The 18,705-nt window shown below is 38.8% G+C and overlaps 1 protein-coding gene across 7 annotated transcripts in view; it reads left to right on the top strand.

The window, feature by feature from the left end:
- LOC106090082 (four and a half LIM domains protein 2) overlaps nucleotides 1-9,768 on the top strand; it is a 579,753-nt gene extending 569,985 nt beyond the window's left edge. For all 7 annotated transcript variants that reach the window (XM_059361321.1, XM_059361320.1, XM_059361322.1 and 4 more), the window contains 2 exons: nucleotides 8,798-8,984; nucleotides 9,058-9,768. In XM_059361321.1, the coding sequence (XP_059217304.1) occupies nucleotides 8,798-8,984; nucleotides 9,058-9,215 (345 nt within the window). In that variant the 3' untranslated portion in view covers nucleotides 9,216-9,768. The remainder of the gene's footprint in view (nucleotides 1-8,797; nucleotides 8,985-9,057) is intronic.
- The last annotated feature ends 8,937 nt before the right edge of the window (nucleotides 9,769-18,705 follow it).

The raw sequence follows: 18,705 nt of genomic DNA, 5'->3' as shown, positions 1-18,705 counted from the left end.
GTTGGTGGTGGTATCGGGCTGTAACATGTTATCTGCTACTAACACCTCGACTGGTAGACTGACTGCTCCAGGCTCAACTTTTGACGAAGACACCTTTGTTCGAGTCTTAAGGACAAGGACGAACCAATTTTATCTAGGCCGCCGGCCTTCTCTGGCAAATCAATATGCTATCCAAGAGATTGGAATAACAAAATTCGCGTCGCTCTTAGGTTTATTGAGAGACTTGGTGCGAATGATTCCGAAACTCTCATCGATAAGAAGAGAACCCCCTCAATTGGGCTCGGAGGTTCGCTCCACAGGCTACGAATCTAGGTTCGGAAACAGCACCGCAGTCAGCCAAGAGGCTGCGGTCATCTGGATGGCATCCCATTACCAAAAGAACTAAAGCGAACAACAGTAATATGGGTTCAAGAACCTTTGCTAATGTCGCTAGGTACAGCTTGGTGATGCAGTTGCCGACAAGGGAGAGAACAGGGCTGCATACCTAGTAACAATTGGAATGGGATAGTCAATGAATTGCCATCTGTATGAACCGATGTACTTGCGGAATTGCCAAGGCCTCCTCTAGTTTATGACGATGCAGGCTGTTATCGGGGCCAATACAAACGCTCAATCGAAATGTATCGTTGCGCCCTAAGAAAGATTATCGAGATCTGGCCAGGCGCAGCACTTGGATTTAGGATTTAGTCAATAAGGGAGATATTACTTCTCGACCAATGGCACACGCTTGGATACCAAGGATTCCCTCAGATCTTGGGTCCATATTTTGGAGACTAAGGGAATATAATCCTAATATTTCAACAACCGACTGGATGATTGGTAGATTGGATGGGGCTGATGGCGACCGGAGACATGCAGTATTCGTACTGAACTCCGGTTGTATCGCAGACCTCAACAGGTCTGAAGGAGTTATATTCTACGGATTTAACAAGCTGAAACTGAAGGTCCATAGAAGCGCTGGGGTTGGGGTATCAGGAGACGACTCAGCAGTTGTTGCTGAACACTTGCCTGAGGAACTGTCGACCACATCGCTAAAGTCTGGTCGATTGCAGGAGACTGAAAACCTCCCTGCCACAATCGATGCAGGATGGGGAGGCTTCGAAACGGAAACCTACAAGCCCTGTGTGGGGGGGGGGTCAACCGGTTAGGCTGGGCTCAAGGTGTGCGCACGCGGGGAAGTAAAAAAGTACTTCGACAGCAGCAGAGAAGCATCTAAGGAGGAATCGACCACACCGCAAGTGTCCACTGTTCTGAGGATGAGTGGTACCGCTTCTTTCTCACCTGCCCTGGATGCGTACGGAAGCCCATCATGACAAGATCCAAGCAGAATCAGAAGACGAGGCTAAAACAACAGTTTCTACCTTTGTATCGGAGGATATAAGCGGAAGGAAATGTGACTGGGAAGTATTGGATGATCACAGGTTCTCTGATCATTGTTTTATTAGTTTCAGCCTTAGATAAAATACTGCAGAAGTGGTCCCTCGGCTAAACAGAAAAAAGGCGGATTAGGATAAATTTCGACACAAATTCTGCACGTCTATCCCTTCTAGACTAGAAAAGGAAGTGACAACTGCAGAGGACATAGACATAATGGTCAAGCGGATCATAAAGACTCTGAATGACTCGCTTGTGTCAGTATATCCTACAGCCAAGCCAAGGAGCAAACAGCGACCGCCATCGTGGACCCCAAAACTGGTTAGTTGGTATAAGAAAGAGCTGCAGAAAACTCTTCAACAGGGCGCAAGCCACTAGGGCACCATATGATTGGGACATCTTTATGGCCGATCTAAGAAAATGCAAGGGCGAGGTGAGAAAAGTTCAGAACAAGTTCTGGGTGGAATTCTGTAGCTCCGTGGAGGACACATCTGAGACCTCTAGGCTAAGGAAGATCCTATCCTCGAGACCTATTACGGTGGGATACATTCAAAAGTCAGAAAATGTAAGGACAATGTCTAGTGAGGAAGCACTAGAACTACTCGTTGATACATATTTCCCGGGAAACTCTCCAACTTTGTCCGTTGGAGGTTATTGGGAAAATTGTGTCTGAGTCGAAAATCCTTTGGACGATAAAAAAGTTCGACTCCTTTAAGTCGCCAGGCCCTGATGATGTATCACCGGGTGAATTACAAACTGTGTCCGACAGACTGGCTCTTTGGCTCAGGGAGATATACTCTGCTTGTATCAGCATGTCGTATATACCTGCGGGATGAAGGGAAATATAGGTCATTTTCATTCCAAAAGCCGAGGAAAACCTTACCACACGAAGGCGAAAGATTTTCGTCCTATTAGTCTGTCATCCTTTATGCAGAAGACTCTTGAGAGGTTGATAGAAACATATCATAGGGCAAAGATCACTGGAGATCGCCTGTCTCGGCAACAGCATGCATGTGGTAAGGGCAAGTCCAATGAAACAGCCAATCACAACCTAGTCGCCTAATTAGAGGGTTCTCTCACTGTCAAGGAATATACAATGGTAGCATTTCTTGACATTAAAGGTGCTTTCAATATTGGTAGGCCGACGGCAGTTACGAAGGAGCTGAAGTTTCTAGGCATCAACACTACAAAAAGATGCATTACGGCAGGCCTTGGATTTGTAGAACTAACAAGTAAAAGCGTGCTAAGTTCGGCCGGGCCGAATCTTATATACCCTCCACCATCGATCGCATTAGTCAAGTTCTTTGCCCGGCGTCTCTTCGTAGGCAAACAAAGGATAATTGATACGAATTTCTATGCTATTGGAGTTTTATCGGGATATAAACTGATTCGGGTCATGCTTGGCTTGAATGTTGAAGACCATAGTAGATGTCATTGAGCAAAATTTCAGCCAAATCGACTCTAGGGGCTCAAGAAAAATATTCCGGAGATCGATTTACATGGGAGCTATGTCAAGTTTTGAACCGATTCAAATCATAATAAGTACATGTGTTGAAAGTCATAGGAAAAGTCATTACGCAAATTTCAGCCAAATCGGACAAGAATCGCGCTCTCTAGAGGCTCAAGAAGTATAATCGGGAGATTGGTTTATATGGGAGCATGACTCCATTTACAATCCCAACCGACCTATAAGTATTTGTGCGAAATTTCAAGTGCCTAGCTTTACTCCTTCGTAAGTAAGCGAGCTTTCGACAGACAGACAATGTCAAGACGATCAAGAATATATGCTTTGATGCGTCTCTGATCAATATTTCGATGTGTTATAAACGGAATGACCGAGTTAGTATACCCCACTCCTATGATGGGGGGTGTAAAATTATGCGTCAGCAGTGGAACACCTCAGGGAGGTGTACCGTCTCCTCTACTTTTTAATATAGCCAATAACAAACTATTATTGTCTCTGGAAGAAAAATGCTGATGACGTGGAAATTGCGGCTAAGGGGAAAGTTTCCCAGCACTCTTAGAAATATACTTCAGGAAGCTCGACGTGCAACAGCGAAGTGGACTACCGAAAGTGGTCTAGACGTAATTCCGCGCCAGACAGAAGTAGTTCTTTTCAGCAGGAGATACAAATTATCTACAGAGACACCTGTCTCCTTGAGAGGAGAGAATGTTCTATTTACTAAATGGGCAAAATACCTGGGTGTTTGCTGAACAGGAAATTGAACTTCAAATTCAAGATTTTGGAAAGGGCAATAAAGGCAACTCTTGCCCTATACACCTGCAAGAGAGCCATTGGCAAAATTTGGGGGTTTAAACCGCGTGTTATGCACTGGGTACATACTGCAGTTGTCAGACTAATAATGATTTATGGGGTTGTGGTCTGGTGGACGGCGCTTCAAAAGTCCACCTACTGTGTGAATGGCTAAGATATAATGTCATAACGACGACTGTTTTAATAATCTTCTCAGACAGCCAGGCAGCTATCAAATCCCTGGAGAACGTATTTCTGAATTCAAAAACCACCCTCGACTGTCGCAGATCTCTCAACGAGATGGCTGAATAATTCAAAATTTACTTCTTCTGGGTGCCGGGCCACAGAGATATTTTCAAGGGGATTGTAGCGGACGAGCTTGCTATATTAGAAACTACCTTACACATTCCACGGGAACTGGAATCTGTGGGTATGCTCTTAGCGATATGTAAGCTAAGTCTTTAGGATCGGGCCCGAAGAGCAACGGATAATAAATGGTCACACAAAGGGGGGGTTGTGGCTATTCCCAAATTATGCGGCCTAATCTATACTTGAAGAGGCCTACCGCTCTGCTGTCGCTGGCTAGAACAGAGGTCGGAACAGAATCGTTTAAATCTCGGTAATATGATTTGCTTGCCTCTACTGGATCTGGCGCTTCTTCTGTAGCGAAGGTTCTTTTCAATAAAATACATGATGTCAAATTTGACGTTGGATATTTGGTACAAGAATTCAGATATATTTTGTCTCTCCCTGTTTTATTTAAGACGTAATGTGCGAAGCAGTTACAGACAACATTAAGTGTCCTAGAGTCTTGAATGTTGGAATTGAATGCGTCTTAGCAAGCAACATCCGAATATTTTGAGGAGTACATGTCCGTGCAGCCTACAAATTTCTCAACATACCATGTATTCTCCCAGAAGCTCGATTGATGTGGTTTGTCCAAGTCAATTTAGTATTGAAAATTAAGCCCAGATGTCAGAAAGATTCCACTAGTTATATTGTTGTACAGATGGTTCCAAACTAAACGACCTGGTGGGCTTTGGGATGTACTCTGAAGAACTAGGACTGATCATATCGAGAAAGAGATCCTTGCAATTAAAGAAGTGGTGGAATGGCTAAAATATAATGTCATAACGACAATTGGTGTAAATATCTTCTCAGACAGCCACTAAGCCTTTGGGAAATATATTTCTGAATTCCAAAGCCGCACTCGACTGTCGCAAATCCCTCAACGAGAAGGCCGAACAATTTAATATTCATATGTTCAGATGAGCTTGAGCTTGCGAGACTAGCAACCACCTTACACATTCCAGGGGAACTAGAATCTTAGAATCAGGCCCGAAGGGCATCGAATAATAGACGGTAACAAAAGGTGGGTTGTGAACATTCCATTTAGACTTGAAAAGGTCAAACGCTTTGCTGTCGCTGCAGCGCGCTGGCTATAACAAACGTCTCAGTCATTGTGTCCGTCATGACAGGTCACTGTCTGATCGGGAAACATGCTGACCGACTGAAGGTTGCAAGTAACGGCGTCTGCAAAAGCTGTGACTATGTCGATGGAGAAAACACTATAGAACATCTAATGCGTGTGTGTCCCGCACTGGCAGTCAAAAAGAGTTCCAACTTAGGTTCTCATTGCTTTTTGAACTTGTCTGATTCAGCGGATGTGAACATTTGCAAGTTGTTAGGGGTTTTAAAGCCATCTGGATGGTTAAACGGTAGGAACTAGAAGGCATTTCCTTCTCCTGTTTTTGTGGTATCACAATGGACGAAAACGTCTAAATGTGCCATCACACTTCATGTTCTTGTCTTATGACATGTCAAACTTTGCTATTGTTAAAGTTGCAAACATAGTGTGATACAAATGAAAATAACACACGAAAATCACTTTTCAACGGTGCTCTATTTCTTCTGACAAAAACATAAAGAAATCAGTCGAAAGCAACCCCAAATTAAATTGTTTTCACAACTTTATGATTTAAACAGCTTTCTCACAACTTAAACAATTTGTAGCCATAAAAAATCAGCTTTTGCTCACATTTTTAGGTAAATTCGATAAGAATTGCGCTCTCTATAGGCTCAAGAAGTCAAGATCCGAGATCGGAATATATGGCGGCTTTATGAAAGCATGGACCATTATGGCTCGGCAAAACTAGTATTCCCCCATCCTATGGTGGAGGGTATAAAATATCATATAACCATTATGTTCTAAGTCGGTTTAGAGAAGTCCATTCATCTGTCTGTGAAAAGCTTTTCAATTTTGAACGAGTATGGCTAACCCCTGGATATGTTGAACTAATGCTTCTTATTGATGAAGCATTCGAAACCAGGCATTCAGCGTGATAGGCAGATTTAGATTAACTGCGATATAAACCGATCTCCCGATTTGTCTTGGATATTTAAAAACCTGAGTGGGACAATTTGTTTCCGGTTTTTTAGAATTTTGTTCGTTGAGCTCTGTTCTGATATCCAACACCAAGATTTAGCACCCACAGAAACCGATCTCCCGGTTTGACTTCTTGTACCCATAAAGATCGCAATTCTTATCCAATTTGGCTGATATCTACAATGTGCAGTTCTGTTATGACTTCACAATCCTTGCCATGTTCTTCGAGATACAACCAGTGTTGCCGTTGGTAGGTTTTCATTCCCTTGGGAGGTTGGTAGACTGACCTCAATTTTTGGTAGGTTTTCCCATAAAATGCCAAGTTATTTACTGAAAAAAATCTCCGGGGATAACTAAACTTATTTCACTTCTTGTCGTTTCTGTGTATTCGTTAATAGTGCAGAATAAAACCATGGATGCGAGGGGCGAATTACAGTTACAAGGAGTCTCACTGATTCAAATTTCAGGAAAAAGGCCGTAACTTCTGAAATTGATGATTTGTTGTACAAATCAGTGCGTTGCACACTTTGGCGACCGCCCTTGCCGATGAAGGACTCCATCGGGTCAATCCGGTACGTACAACTGGCTGCCAAGGGAAATTGATTGTAACTGGTATGAGTGTTCCAAATTTTGTAAATACTAGGTAAGAAATGCAACTTTTTTGCATTCCTTCAATCGGAAAACAGTGCAATATGACAGCTACTTACAAATATAGTCAGATCCATACTCAGATGTTGAGGGGGGGGTCGACTGAAACGTCGAAAATGGATAGTAAAGCGTATTATTTATGGGCTCAATCCCTTAAATCGGGAGATAGCCTTATCGAAATCTGGCACTGTTGCTCGTTGAAATCGGGGCAAAAAATCCAGATTTCTTATCGGGAGATCAGTATATAGGCCATTTTTGAACTTAAGGCTGTAGAGTGATTCCAGCAAATAGACAGACGGATATGCCTAAATTGCCTATGATTATAACGACGACCTAGCATGTATACTGCTTTGTAGGGTTGGAAATTTATAATTTTATGGGTTGCAAATAGAAAAGAAAAATGGCCAGCTTCTCGGTGGTGGCTTTAGAAACATATATCGCATATTTGGTTTATAGAACATTTGGTAGGTTTTGGTCGGATTTGATAGCAGTTTTCCTACATTCTGGTAAGAAATAGTTTTCTTGAGTGGCAACACTGGATACAACAAGTCGCAATTCTTGTCCGAACATTGTAAAACTTTGCACAAGGTCTTCTATAATTTCTTCATTGATGACCTATTAGTTTCTGCCTGTAAGAAGATATCATCCACAGATGATTCGGTCCGGGCGAACTTAACGCATTTGTTTTTTATACCCTACACCACTACTGTGGTACAGGGTATTATAACGTAGTGAATTAGTTTGTAACACGCAAAAAGAAGAGAGATAGACCCATTGTTAAGTATACCGATCGACTTAGAATCACTTTCTGATTCGATTTAGCTATGTCCGTCTGTCTGTCTCACTGTCCGTCCGTCCATGTTAATTTGTGTACAAAGTACAGGTTGCAGTTATCATACGATCGCCTTCAAATTTGGTGCAGGGATGTTTTGCGGCCAAGAGACGAAGCCTATTGAAATTGGAAAAAATCGGTTCAGATCTGGATATAGCTCCCATATATATGTTCGTCCGATTTTCAGTAATAATGCAATAAAATGGTCATTTGTTAACCGATTCTCTCGAAATTAGGCAGGTAGGATTTTTTTTGCGACTGTCGACAATACTGGTGAATTTCATGGAAATCGGTTCTGATTTAGATATAGCACTCACATATATATATCGCCCGATTTTCACTCCTAGAGGCACTGCAAGCACATTTATTGATCAATCTTGTAAAAAAATATTTATTTATTTTTTTACAATTAATAAATATTATCCGATTTGCAGTAATATTGCAATAAAATGGTTTTTTGTTTACCGATACATCTTTTTGTTTATTGATACAAAATTTTGCAAACCGCTTTCCTCGACGACTGCCACAGCATCTGAGGAGTTTGCTCGAAATCGGTTCAGATTAGATGTAGCTCTCATATATATGTTCGTCCGATTTTAGGAAATATTGCGAAAAAGTGATCATTTGTGTTCCGATTCTGTCGAAATTTTGCAGGAAGGATTTCCTTATGACTTTTGATACTACTGGTGCATTTCGAAGAAATCCGCACAGATTCTGATATTGCGGTCATATATGCATATCGCCAGATTTTCACCCTAAGATCCACTGCAAGCGCGTTGTTTGACCAATCTTGCCAAAATTTTGCACAGCGCTTTCCTCGACGACTACCACATTATTTGAGAAGTTTGCTCGAAAACGGTTCAGAATTGGATATAGCTCCCATATATACGTTCGTCAGATTTTGGGTAATTTGCCATAATGTTGCCATTTGCCAACCATAGTTTTTACACTTTGAACATATTTGCTGGCGAGGTCCATCAAAATTGGTTCAGAATTGGATGTAGGTCCCACATTGTACTTATAGGGTAGATGTAGGGTATTATACAGTCGGCACCGCCCGACTTTTGCCCTTCCTTACTGGTTTTTTTTTATTACTGTGGAAACTACTTTTACACATCAGACAACTATTGATGACAAAACTGCAGTTTTCTTTGGCTGTGCACAGTTGATTTTAGAAACATTAACTCTTGCCGGAATCGAGTTTGGGATTGCGGATGGCAAAAATCCCTACTTTTTACTAAAAAATATCGAACATCATTTGAGACCATGCTAATACTAACCTTTCGTTTATATCTTGTTGCAGGTTATCACTTCGGGTGGCGTGACCTACAAGAACGAACCCTGGCATCGTGAGTGCTTCACCTGCACCCACTGCAATATTACCTTGGCTGGTCAGCGCTTCACTAGCCGCGATGAGAAACCCTATTGTGCCGAATGCTTCGGTGAGCTTTTCGCCAAACGTTGTACATCGTGTGACAAACCCATTACCGGTAAGTTGAAACATCGTAATTTCTCGCTACATTTTGGAGTCGATAATGTTTCTATTCCTCTTCCCTCCAAAAGGTATTGGTGGCACTCGCTTTATTTCGTTTGAGGAACGCCATTGGCATCACGACTGCTTTGTGTGTGCCAGCTGCAAGACTAGTCTAGTTGGCCGTGGTTTCATCACCGATGGACCCGATATCATTTGCCCAGAATGCGCCAAGCAAAAGCTGATGTAAAGTGGGTGGCGGCGCCAATGCCAAGCAATAGAAAACAATCGATGCGAAGAAGTCCCTAAATGTATGCAATTGTATAAAAAATAAATATATATATATATATAATGCAACAACAACAACAACAACAATTGGAGCAATATATTCACAACAAAATCAATTAAAACCAACTACTCGTCCTCGATTTTACACAAACCAATTGCACACACACACACGAAATATTTCCAATATTTTATTTATTTTAAATTGATTAACTGCATTTCATAAAAAAAAATAAAAAATGATTAATTGCACCGCCAAGCCAACAAAACGCCAAGAAATCAAAACAATCAAACCTAGGAATTAATTAAAACAATCCTACCTGCATACAAAGCAACAACAACGGCATACCATTCTTGTGTTACATACGTACAAGTGGCCTGTTATCTTCTACAACTGTACGAGTCGCTGTGTATAGAACGTTGTGAGCAGCAGCAAAACAACCTGTAATGATTGTAATCTTTTTTTATTCGATTAATATTTACAATTTAATGCAAATAAAAACTCTTATACTTCCTAACCATGGGTTATAGTGTTTAAATGAATATTAAAGAAGAACAACAACAGCTTATAAACAATTATGTATGTATATTTTATTTAATATTTATTTGATATTTTGGTTTTTTTTAATGCATATGTATTTTATATAATTAATCTTTTTTTTTTTTGAATAATTTCTGATATGTAACCTTAATTGAAAAAATAAGAAAAGAAAAACAAAACCTTAAACAATTGAATTGTTTAGTCAACAAAAAAATGCTTTCTTCCTAACATATTTTCTCTCTGTTTGTTTTACTGTGGAAACAAAAAACAAAACAAAACAAAAAAACAACTTCCTTAAACACACAACACAAACATTGTTATGCTATGCTACATACAATACATATGTTATATAATTATAAAAAATAAAAAAAAAATTAAAACATTACTTACCTTCCACATACAACAATAGCAACAATAGCAACAAAGAACCAACAACCATAAGTTAATGTCAGCCAAACAAATGGCAGCCAACATACTGCATACCGAACACAAGTCATGTTCTGCAAACTAAGTAATTATTGTTGATAATATGTTGAATCAAAACTTATTTTGTTAGCCATACAAATGCACAATATTTTGAAAGTTGTTAATTTAATTTTGCATTACCATTGTTTGAAATCAAAAAGAAAATCCAAAACAAAAAAAAATCTTAAATTGAATGTACTATTTTCGTAAACAAATGAGAAAAATTTAAATAAATTAAATGTAAATCAAAAAAAAAAAAAAAAAACAAAAAAGAAATACGCTCTCTATGCATATTTTTGGACGTCAAGGTGGGTATTTTATAGAGGGCTTCCCTTCCCGATCTAGTTAATTTCCCACAAAATCGAAAAATATTTGCCGAAAAATATTTTATTTGTAAGGCCTTCAAATGTTGACTTTTTTGCAACCTCATATCCCTGTATCATATTTTGATATTTTGATGAGTTTTTATTTAACACTAGCTGAACCGGGCCCGCTCCACTGCTCCACCTTCTCTTACCTTATATAGAGCAAAATTTTCCTTTGAATATTTATTTTCGACAACTAAAGAGCTTTTAGTGAAATAGCATGCTACGAAAATAGTATATCGCTTGACTAACAGTTTAACAATATAAGTACCTTTATCCGAATCCCATATGATCTTTATTGGTCTACGAATTTAGGTTTGGATGTAAGGTGTACTCCATTCTTAAAATACTTTATTTCAGACCGATATTCTCATGATGTCTGATTTAGGGATGTTTTCGGGCGTCAGGTGGTCCCCCAGACACTTGGCCCTGAAAAAATATCAGCATCGTGCTCTTCTCTCAAATACCATTTATTTCAACCCCATATTGCCATTGCTATAAGGGGAGTTTACAGGATGAGGCATCCCCCAAACACATGGCCCCAAAATTGATTATCAAATTCGTTTTCTAATCTCAAATACCTTTCATTTGAGCCGCATATTGGCATGGTCGAAAAATGCCCTAAATACATGGTCCTCCATTTGGATATCAAATTCGTATTCTACTCCCAAATACTTTTATTTGAGCCCCATATTGTCATGGTCAGTAAATAATTGCTGTTTGTGAGGTATTTTGGGAAAGGGGTAGACCCCCAGAAAATAGGTCCCGAAAGTGGATATCAATTCTTGCTCTGCCCCCAATACCTTATATTTAACACCCACATTGACATGGTCGGTAAATATGCCCGATTTAGAGGTCTTTTGGGGAGTGGGGTGGTCCCCTAAACACTAAGCCCTGAAAATATATCAGCAACGTGCTCTATTCTTATATATCTATATATCATTTATTTGAACCCCATATTGCCATTGGCCTCAAAATTGGCTATCAAATTCCTTTTCTAATCTCAAATAACATTCATTTAAATCCCTTATTGCAAAAGCCAGAAAATACGTCCGGTTTGGGGTATGGGCCCTACAAACTATGAATATCGAGCTCCACTGTCTCAAAGACCCAAATTGTCTTGGTGAGCAAATACGTCCTATTTGGGGGTTGTTATGGTGGTGGGACGTCCCCTAGACAGTTGGTCCCGAACGATGATATCAGATTCATGGTCTACTCCCAAATACCTTTCATTTGAGCCCCATTTTTCCATAGTCGCCAAACATGACCGGATGGGGCGGCCACTCAATGACTTGGCTTTGAAAATATATATCAGATTTGTGTTCTACTCTGAAAACAAAAAAACTCTGATACTCCTCATATTGCAATGGTCCGCAATTACTTCCTTTTTGGGAATTTGTCCTCTTTGGGGGATGTTCTAGGGGATGGGCAGACCCCAAATACTTAGTCCCACATCTGAATATCAAATTCGTATTCTACACTCAAATACCTTTTATTTAAGCCCCATATTGTCATGGTCAGTAAATAAGTACTGTTTGGGGGGTGTTTTGGGGAAGGGTTGGACCCCCAGAAAATTGGTCCCACATTTGAAAAGCAGATTTGTATTTTACTTGCAAATGCCTTTCATTTGAGTCCCATATTGCCATGGTCGGTAAATATGTCCGATTTAGAGGTGTTTTGGGGGTTGGGGTGATCCCCCAAACACTTGGTCCGACAATTGGATATCGGATACGTTTACTAATCTAAAATACCTTTCATTTGAGTCCCATATTGTCGTGATTGGTGTATATATATATATATATATATATATATATATATATATATATATATATATATATATATATATATATATATATATATATATTTGGTAGGTTTTGGCGGTGGGGCGCCCCTAAGTACCCGAAATTTGGATACCAAATTTTTTTTGTAGGTTACTATAAGAGAGCACACAAATGTCCGCCCCCTTTAGATATAAAAAAAAATTCACGACGGGATCATTATGAACCATCTGTGAAAATTTCAAGTGAATCGATTCAGCCGTTTCTGAGTCTATAACGAACACACAAACAAACACAAATTGATTTTTATACCCTACATAACCACTGTGGTACAGGGTATTATAGATTTGTGCTTTTGTTTGCAACACTAAGAAGGAGAGGAGCTAGAGCCATTGATAAGTATACCGATCGACTCAGAATCACTTTCTTGTTCGATTTAGCCATGTCCGTCTGTCCGTCTGTGAGTCCATATATTCTTGTAATCGAAGTGCAGGTCGTATTTGTCGTCCAATCATCACGAAATTTTGCACATATCACTTTTTTGGTCCGGTCCAAGGACGAACGCTATTGGTTTTGATAAAAATCGATTCAGATTTAGATAAAGCTCCCATATATATATATATATATCGCCCGATTTGCACTTAAATGGCCATAGTAGGTACAATTTTCAACCGATCTGCGCAAAATTTGGCATGAATTGTTTTGTTACTGATCTTAACATATCTGCAAATTTTCATCTAAATCGGTTCACATTTAGATTTAGCTCCCATATATATGTATCTCCCGATTTGCACTTAAATTGCCGTAGTAAGGACAATTTCAACCGATCTGAACAAAATTTGGCACGGACTGTTTTGCTACTGATTTTAAAATATTTGCAAAATCTCATCAAAGTCGATTCAGATTTATATATAGCTCCCATATATATGTATCGCCCGATTTGCACTTAAATGGCCGTAGTAACAACAATTTTCAAACAATCTGCTCAATAGCCGGGTTAGGTTTAGATATAGCTCTCATATACATATATATATTTATATATTGCCCGAATTTTTGCCTTTCATACTGGTTATATATAAAAATTAGATAAAATCCTACATTTAACGTGATTCGATAAAATAAACCTCACTCACAAAATGATATTAAAAACTTTATTTCGGCATTAGCACTACATAGGACCATCAAACACACATGCAAATTAAAAGTTTGCCCATGAACATTTCACCAAGGAACAGTTGCAAACTTCTCACATATCAATGAGTGCAGTCCGATTCAAGTTTAAGCTCATTGATAAGGGGCCTCCATTTTATAGCGGAGTCTGAACGGCGTGCCGCAGTGCGACACCGCTTTTGTGGCATAGTACCTCACAAATGTCACCAGCATTAGGAGGGGATAGGTTAGGTTTAAGCGGCAATCTGCCATCAGAGTCACTTAGACGTTTTCGTCCATTGTGATACCACAGGAACAGAAGAAGGTAGATGCCTTCTAATTCCTACCGTTGAACCATCCAGATCGCTTTAAAATGCCCAATAACTTGCGAATGTTCACATCCGCTAAATCAGACAGGCTCTTAGAGAAATGAGAACCTAAAGTGGAACTCCCTCCAACTGATAGTGCGGGACGCACACACAGAAGGTGTGTTGAAGAAAGAGAATGAACAACCTAATATACTACTTTGTATTGAGTAATTAAAACAGAACATAGTTTGTTTGCTTTTGTAAATTTGTCATATTGTATAAATAGAGAAAATAAATTTTTTATTCGTTGTAAAACTCTTAACATAATAACAGGTTCTGGGCCCTTCCGCGTTTTAAGATCGAAATAAGGGTAATTCTGTGATTTATAACGAGGTCTTGAGCACAAGATGGCAACGAATATGCAATTGGAAAAACTTCGTGGAAGTGAAAACTTTGAAGACTGGAAGTTTGGAGTTGAGGCATATTTCCAAATGAAAGGTCTGTGGAAATCCCTTCAAGACACAGAAGAAAAAGAGGATAAGAATATCCAAGCAAAGGCGGAATTAATCTTATTGGTTGACAAATCTGTTTATCCCCATATCCGAGAATGTGGTAGTGCGAAGGAAATTTGGACTGCATTAGCCACAGTTAATGAAGACAATGGTTTGGTAAGGAGAGTTGGATTAATTCAAAAATTCTGCTCAACAAAATTGAAAGATTGCACAAACGTTGAAGAATATGTGAATGAAATAATCAACTCCGCCCATAAATTGCGAGCTGTTGGACTTCATATGGATGAAGAATGGATTGGATCAATGCTTCTGGCTGGATTGCCCGACGAGTATAAGCCAATGATTATGGGAATCCAAAGTTCAGGTATTAAGATTACAGGAGATGCCATAAAACTAAAGATATTGCAGGATGTTAAGATTGAAGGAACCGAAATGGCGCTTGCAGGTAACAAAAAGAGAGTTGGAAAAAATAACAAAGGACCAAAATGTTACAATTGCAATCAATATGGTCATATTGCTGCCAAATGTCCTAGCAAGTCAATCAAGAAAACATTTAAAAAATACGAGAGCGGAAATTCTGCGATGGGAGCTTTTTCGGTACGTAATCTAAATAACAATGACTGGTTTTTTGATTCGGGTGCAACTGCCCACATGTGTTCAAGTTCGGAATTGTTTAGTAGTCGATATGAAGAAAAGAAAACAGAAGTAATAATTGCAAATAACACCACAATGAGTGTTGATGGAATTGGAAATGTTGACATAGTTTCGGCAGTAGGAAACTCCAGGGAAAACGTTTCGTTCAAAGATGTTCTTCATGTTCCTGATTTGTGCATTAACCTACTGTCAGTTTCAAAAATTGTTGAAAATGGATACAAAGTTGTATTTAACGGAAAAGGTTGCAAAGTTATCAATGATAGTGGCAAAACCATTGTTACTGGAGATTTGGTAGATGGAATGCTTCGTATGAATATTTCAAGTAACAAATCTATGATATCTCAAAGAAAAGTTGAAGAAAGCAATTTGTGGCATAAGCGAATCGGCCATGTAAATAATGAAACGTTGAGAAAAATGGCTTCAGGAGCTGTTCTAGGTGTGAACTGTGAAATAAGCAATGATAACTGCATCTCTTGCTTAAAAGGTAAGATATCAAGAAATCCTTTTAACGACACGGGAACAAGAGTTGGTGGTACACTAGATTTAATACATACTGATCTCTGTGGTCCAATGGAGACATCTTCAATTGGTGGTTCGCAATATATTCTTACATTTATCGACGACTTCTCAAGAAAAGTATTTATTTATTTTTTGAAACGAAAATCTGAGGTTGCTGATAAGTTTGTTGAATTCAAAAATTATGTTGAAAATCAAACAGGAAGAAAAATTAAATCCTTAAGAAGTGACAACGGCACAGAATTTTGCAATGGAAAAATAAGGCGGATAATGATTGACAACGGCATTTATCATCAGACTACGGTACCATATTCACCTCAGCAAAACGGTGTATCCGAAAGAATGAACCGTACTATAGTTGAGAAAACGAGATGTCTTTTAGCTCAGTCTTGTTTGCCAAAAAAGTTTTGGGCTGAAGCAGCAAACACCGCAGTTCATTTAATTAACCTGATTCCAACCAAAATACTCAACGATGTTTCGCCGGAAGAGGTTTGGTCTGGTAAAAAACCTTGTTTAAAGTATCTGAAAGTTTTTGGATGCAAAGCCGTGATACACATCCCTAAACAAAAAAGGAAGAAGCTAGATTTAAAGGGGAAAGAAGCAATATTTGTTGGTTACGGTGATCATAAGAAAACTTACCGTTTTTATGATCCTGAGAAAAATAACATCGTATTGAGCAGAGACGTTAAATTTTTGGAGAATCAATTCTGTGAAGATGTGCCTAAAAATGACGATCCATTTTATAGTTTTCGCCGATGTGATTCAGTGGGGGAAATATCTGATGATGATGATTTAAACGATACCTTGCAAGACTCAAATGATAAAACAGCTGAAGAAGATCAAAATGAGCAAGATAATTCAGAATCTGAATACTACTCGGACGAAGCGAATGGTTCATTACCTCATGGGCCTGCAAATGAATCTGAGAATGTAGATCCGATATCATCAGAAGTTGAAATCGCACCGTCGAAAAATTTACGAAAATCTACAAGAACTTCAAAGCCGGTAAGTAGATATGGATATGCATGTCATACATCAGATGAAGATGAGGAACCCAAGACCGTACAACAAGCACTAGAAGGAATTAATAAACAAGAATGGAAAAAGGCAATGGATGACGAAATACAAGCCTTGTTACAGAATAGAACTTGGGAAATAACTGACTTGCCAAAAGGAAAAAAACCAATTGATAGTAAATGGTGTTTCAAAATAAAACGCAATTCGAATGGTGAAATTGAGAGATATAAAGCTAGACTTGTCGTGAAGGGATATTCTCCAAAGTATGGGATAGATTATGAGGAAGCCTTCTCTCCAGTGGTGAGATATTCCTCAATACGTCTCCTTTTAAGTTTGGCAGTGCAACATAATCTTGACATAGACCAAATGGATGTAGTAACGGCGTTCCTTCAAAGCGACTTGAGCGAAGAAATTTATATGAAAATACCGGAAGGCCTTAAAGAAAACGATGGGAAAGTTTGTAAGCTACGGAAATCGTTATATGGTCTTAAACAAGCTAGTCGAATTTGGAATAAGAAGTTAGACGAAACTTTAAAGAAAATTGGTCTTACTCAGTCTAAAACCGAACCTTGCGTCTACTACAAATTAAATGAATTTGAAATAACATACGTTGCAATATATGTTGACGATATTTTGATTTTTACCAACAACAACGATTCTAAAATGAATATTAAGAAAAGACTATCAGAAAGTTTCAAAATGAAAGATATTGGTGAAGCGCACTATATTCTGGGAATGAGAATCACAAGAGATAGAGAAAACGGAAAATTGTGGATAGATCAAGAACTGTATATCAAAAATGTATTGAAAAAGTTTAATATGCAAAATTGCAATTCTGTTTCTACGCTATTGGATGTAAATCAAAAACTAACGAAGGATATGTGTTCATCAAAGGAGAGTGAAACTTGTAACGTGCCGTATCAAGAAGCTGTAGGAAGTTTGACATATGCTGCACAAGTCTGTCGTCCAGATATATCATACGCAATGGGGGTTTTGTCAAGATATAACAATAATCATGGAAAACCACACTGGGAAGCAGTTAAACGTGTAATGAGATACCTTAAAGGCACAGTGGATTATAAGCTTCAATTTTCCAAAGACAATAATGAGTATCTACAAGGATTTTCTGATGCAGATTGGGCAGGTGACCTTGATGAAAGGAAGTCTACTTCAGGATACGTTTTCATGTTTCAAAATGGGAGTATTTCCTGGAATTCAAAGAAACAGTCAACCACCGCATTATCAACAACTGAAGCAGAATATATGGCAGTATCAGCATCTGCACAAGAAGCATTATGGTTGGGATCCTTGTTCAAAGAATTGGGAAATTCTTCTTTTATCAAAATTAAATGTGACAACCAAAGTGCGATAAATTTGACCAATAATAGCACATACCATGCACGATCAAAACATATTGATATAAGACACCATTTCTTGAGGGAATTAGTCGAAGATAAAAAAAATAGCTATCGAATACATAAACACTAATGATATGGTCGCCGATGTCCTTACGAAACCTTTATCAAGAATAAGACACTTACATTGCTGTGAGCTGATGGGATTAGGAGTTCAATCTAGTGAGTAATTAAAACAGAACATAGTTTGTTTGCTTTTGTAAATTTGTCATATTGTATAAATAAAATAATATAATAATATAAATCCTTACTTCCTTTCAGTAATAGCCTCGTCCTCTCACGATCCATATCACCCCACATTTTTCCCGTCCTACTGACCATTTCGCTGTTCCCCAGTGTTCCATGCGCTTTCGTCGCCCACTCACCTAAATGTGACTGCATCGACCCGAAAGGATTCGGGTTAATCAAGTTTATTTACGGCAGAAAGTTCCTCAAAATCTTTAGTGTGGAACTACTGACTTTACTTTTACTTTAATTGGCTATGACAGAACATTTGTCCCATTAGACGAACGTAGAATAGCGTTTCAAGCACCTCGATCCTCTGCTCTTATTCTAAAATCTCTGACACCAAGTTGTGAGGTGCTTCCCACCACTTGCCTTCAAAAGACTTCTTTGCTGGAGCTTCTCCATTTTCCATACGTGTGATTATGCTTTCGTCGGCATACAGCTCGTGATTCATACGACGCCTATATTCTCCATTAACGCAAACCGGTCAAATTGTTTTACGAAGAATCT

This window comes from Stomoxys calcitrans, chromosome 1 (genome assembly GCF_963082655.1).
Source record: "Stomoxys calcitrans chromosome 1, idStoCalc2.1, whole genome shotgun sequence".
Lineage (NCBI taxonomy): Eukaryota > Metazoa > Arthropoda > Insecta > Diptera > Muscidae > Stomoxys > Stomoxys calcitrans.
This window is presented reverse-complemented; position numbering and strand designations above follow the sequence as displayed.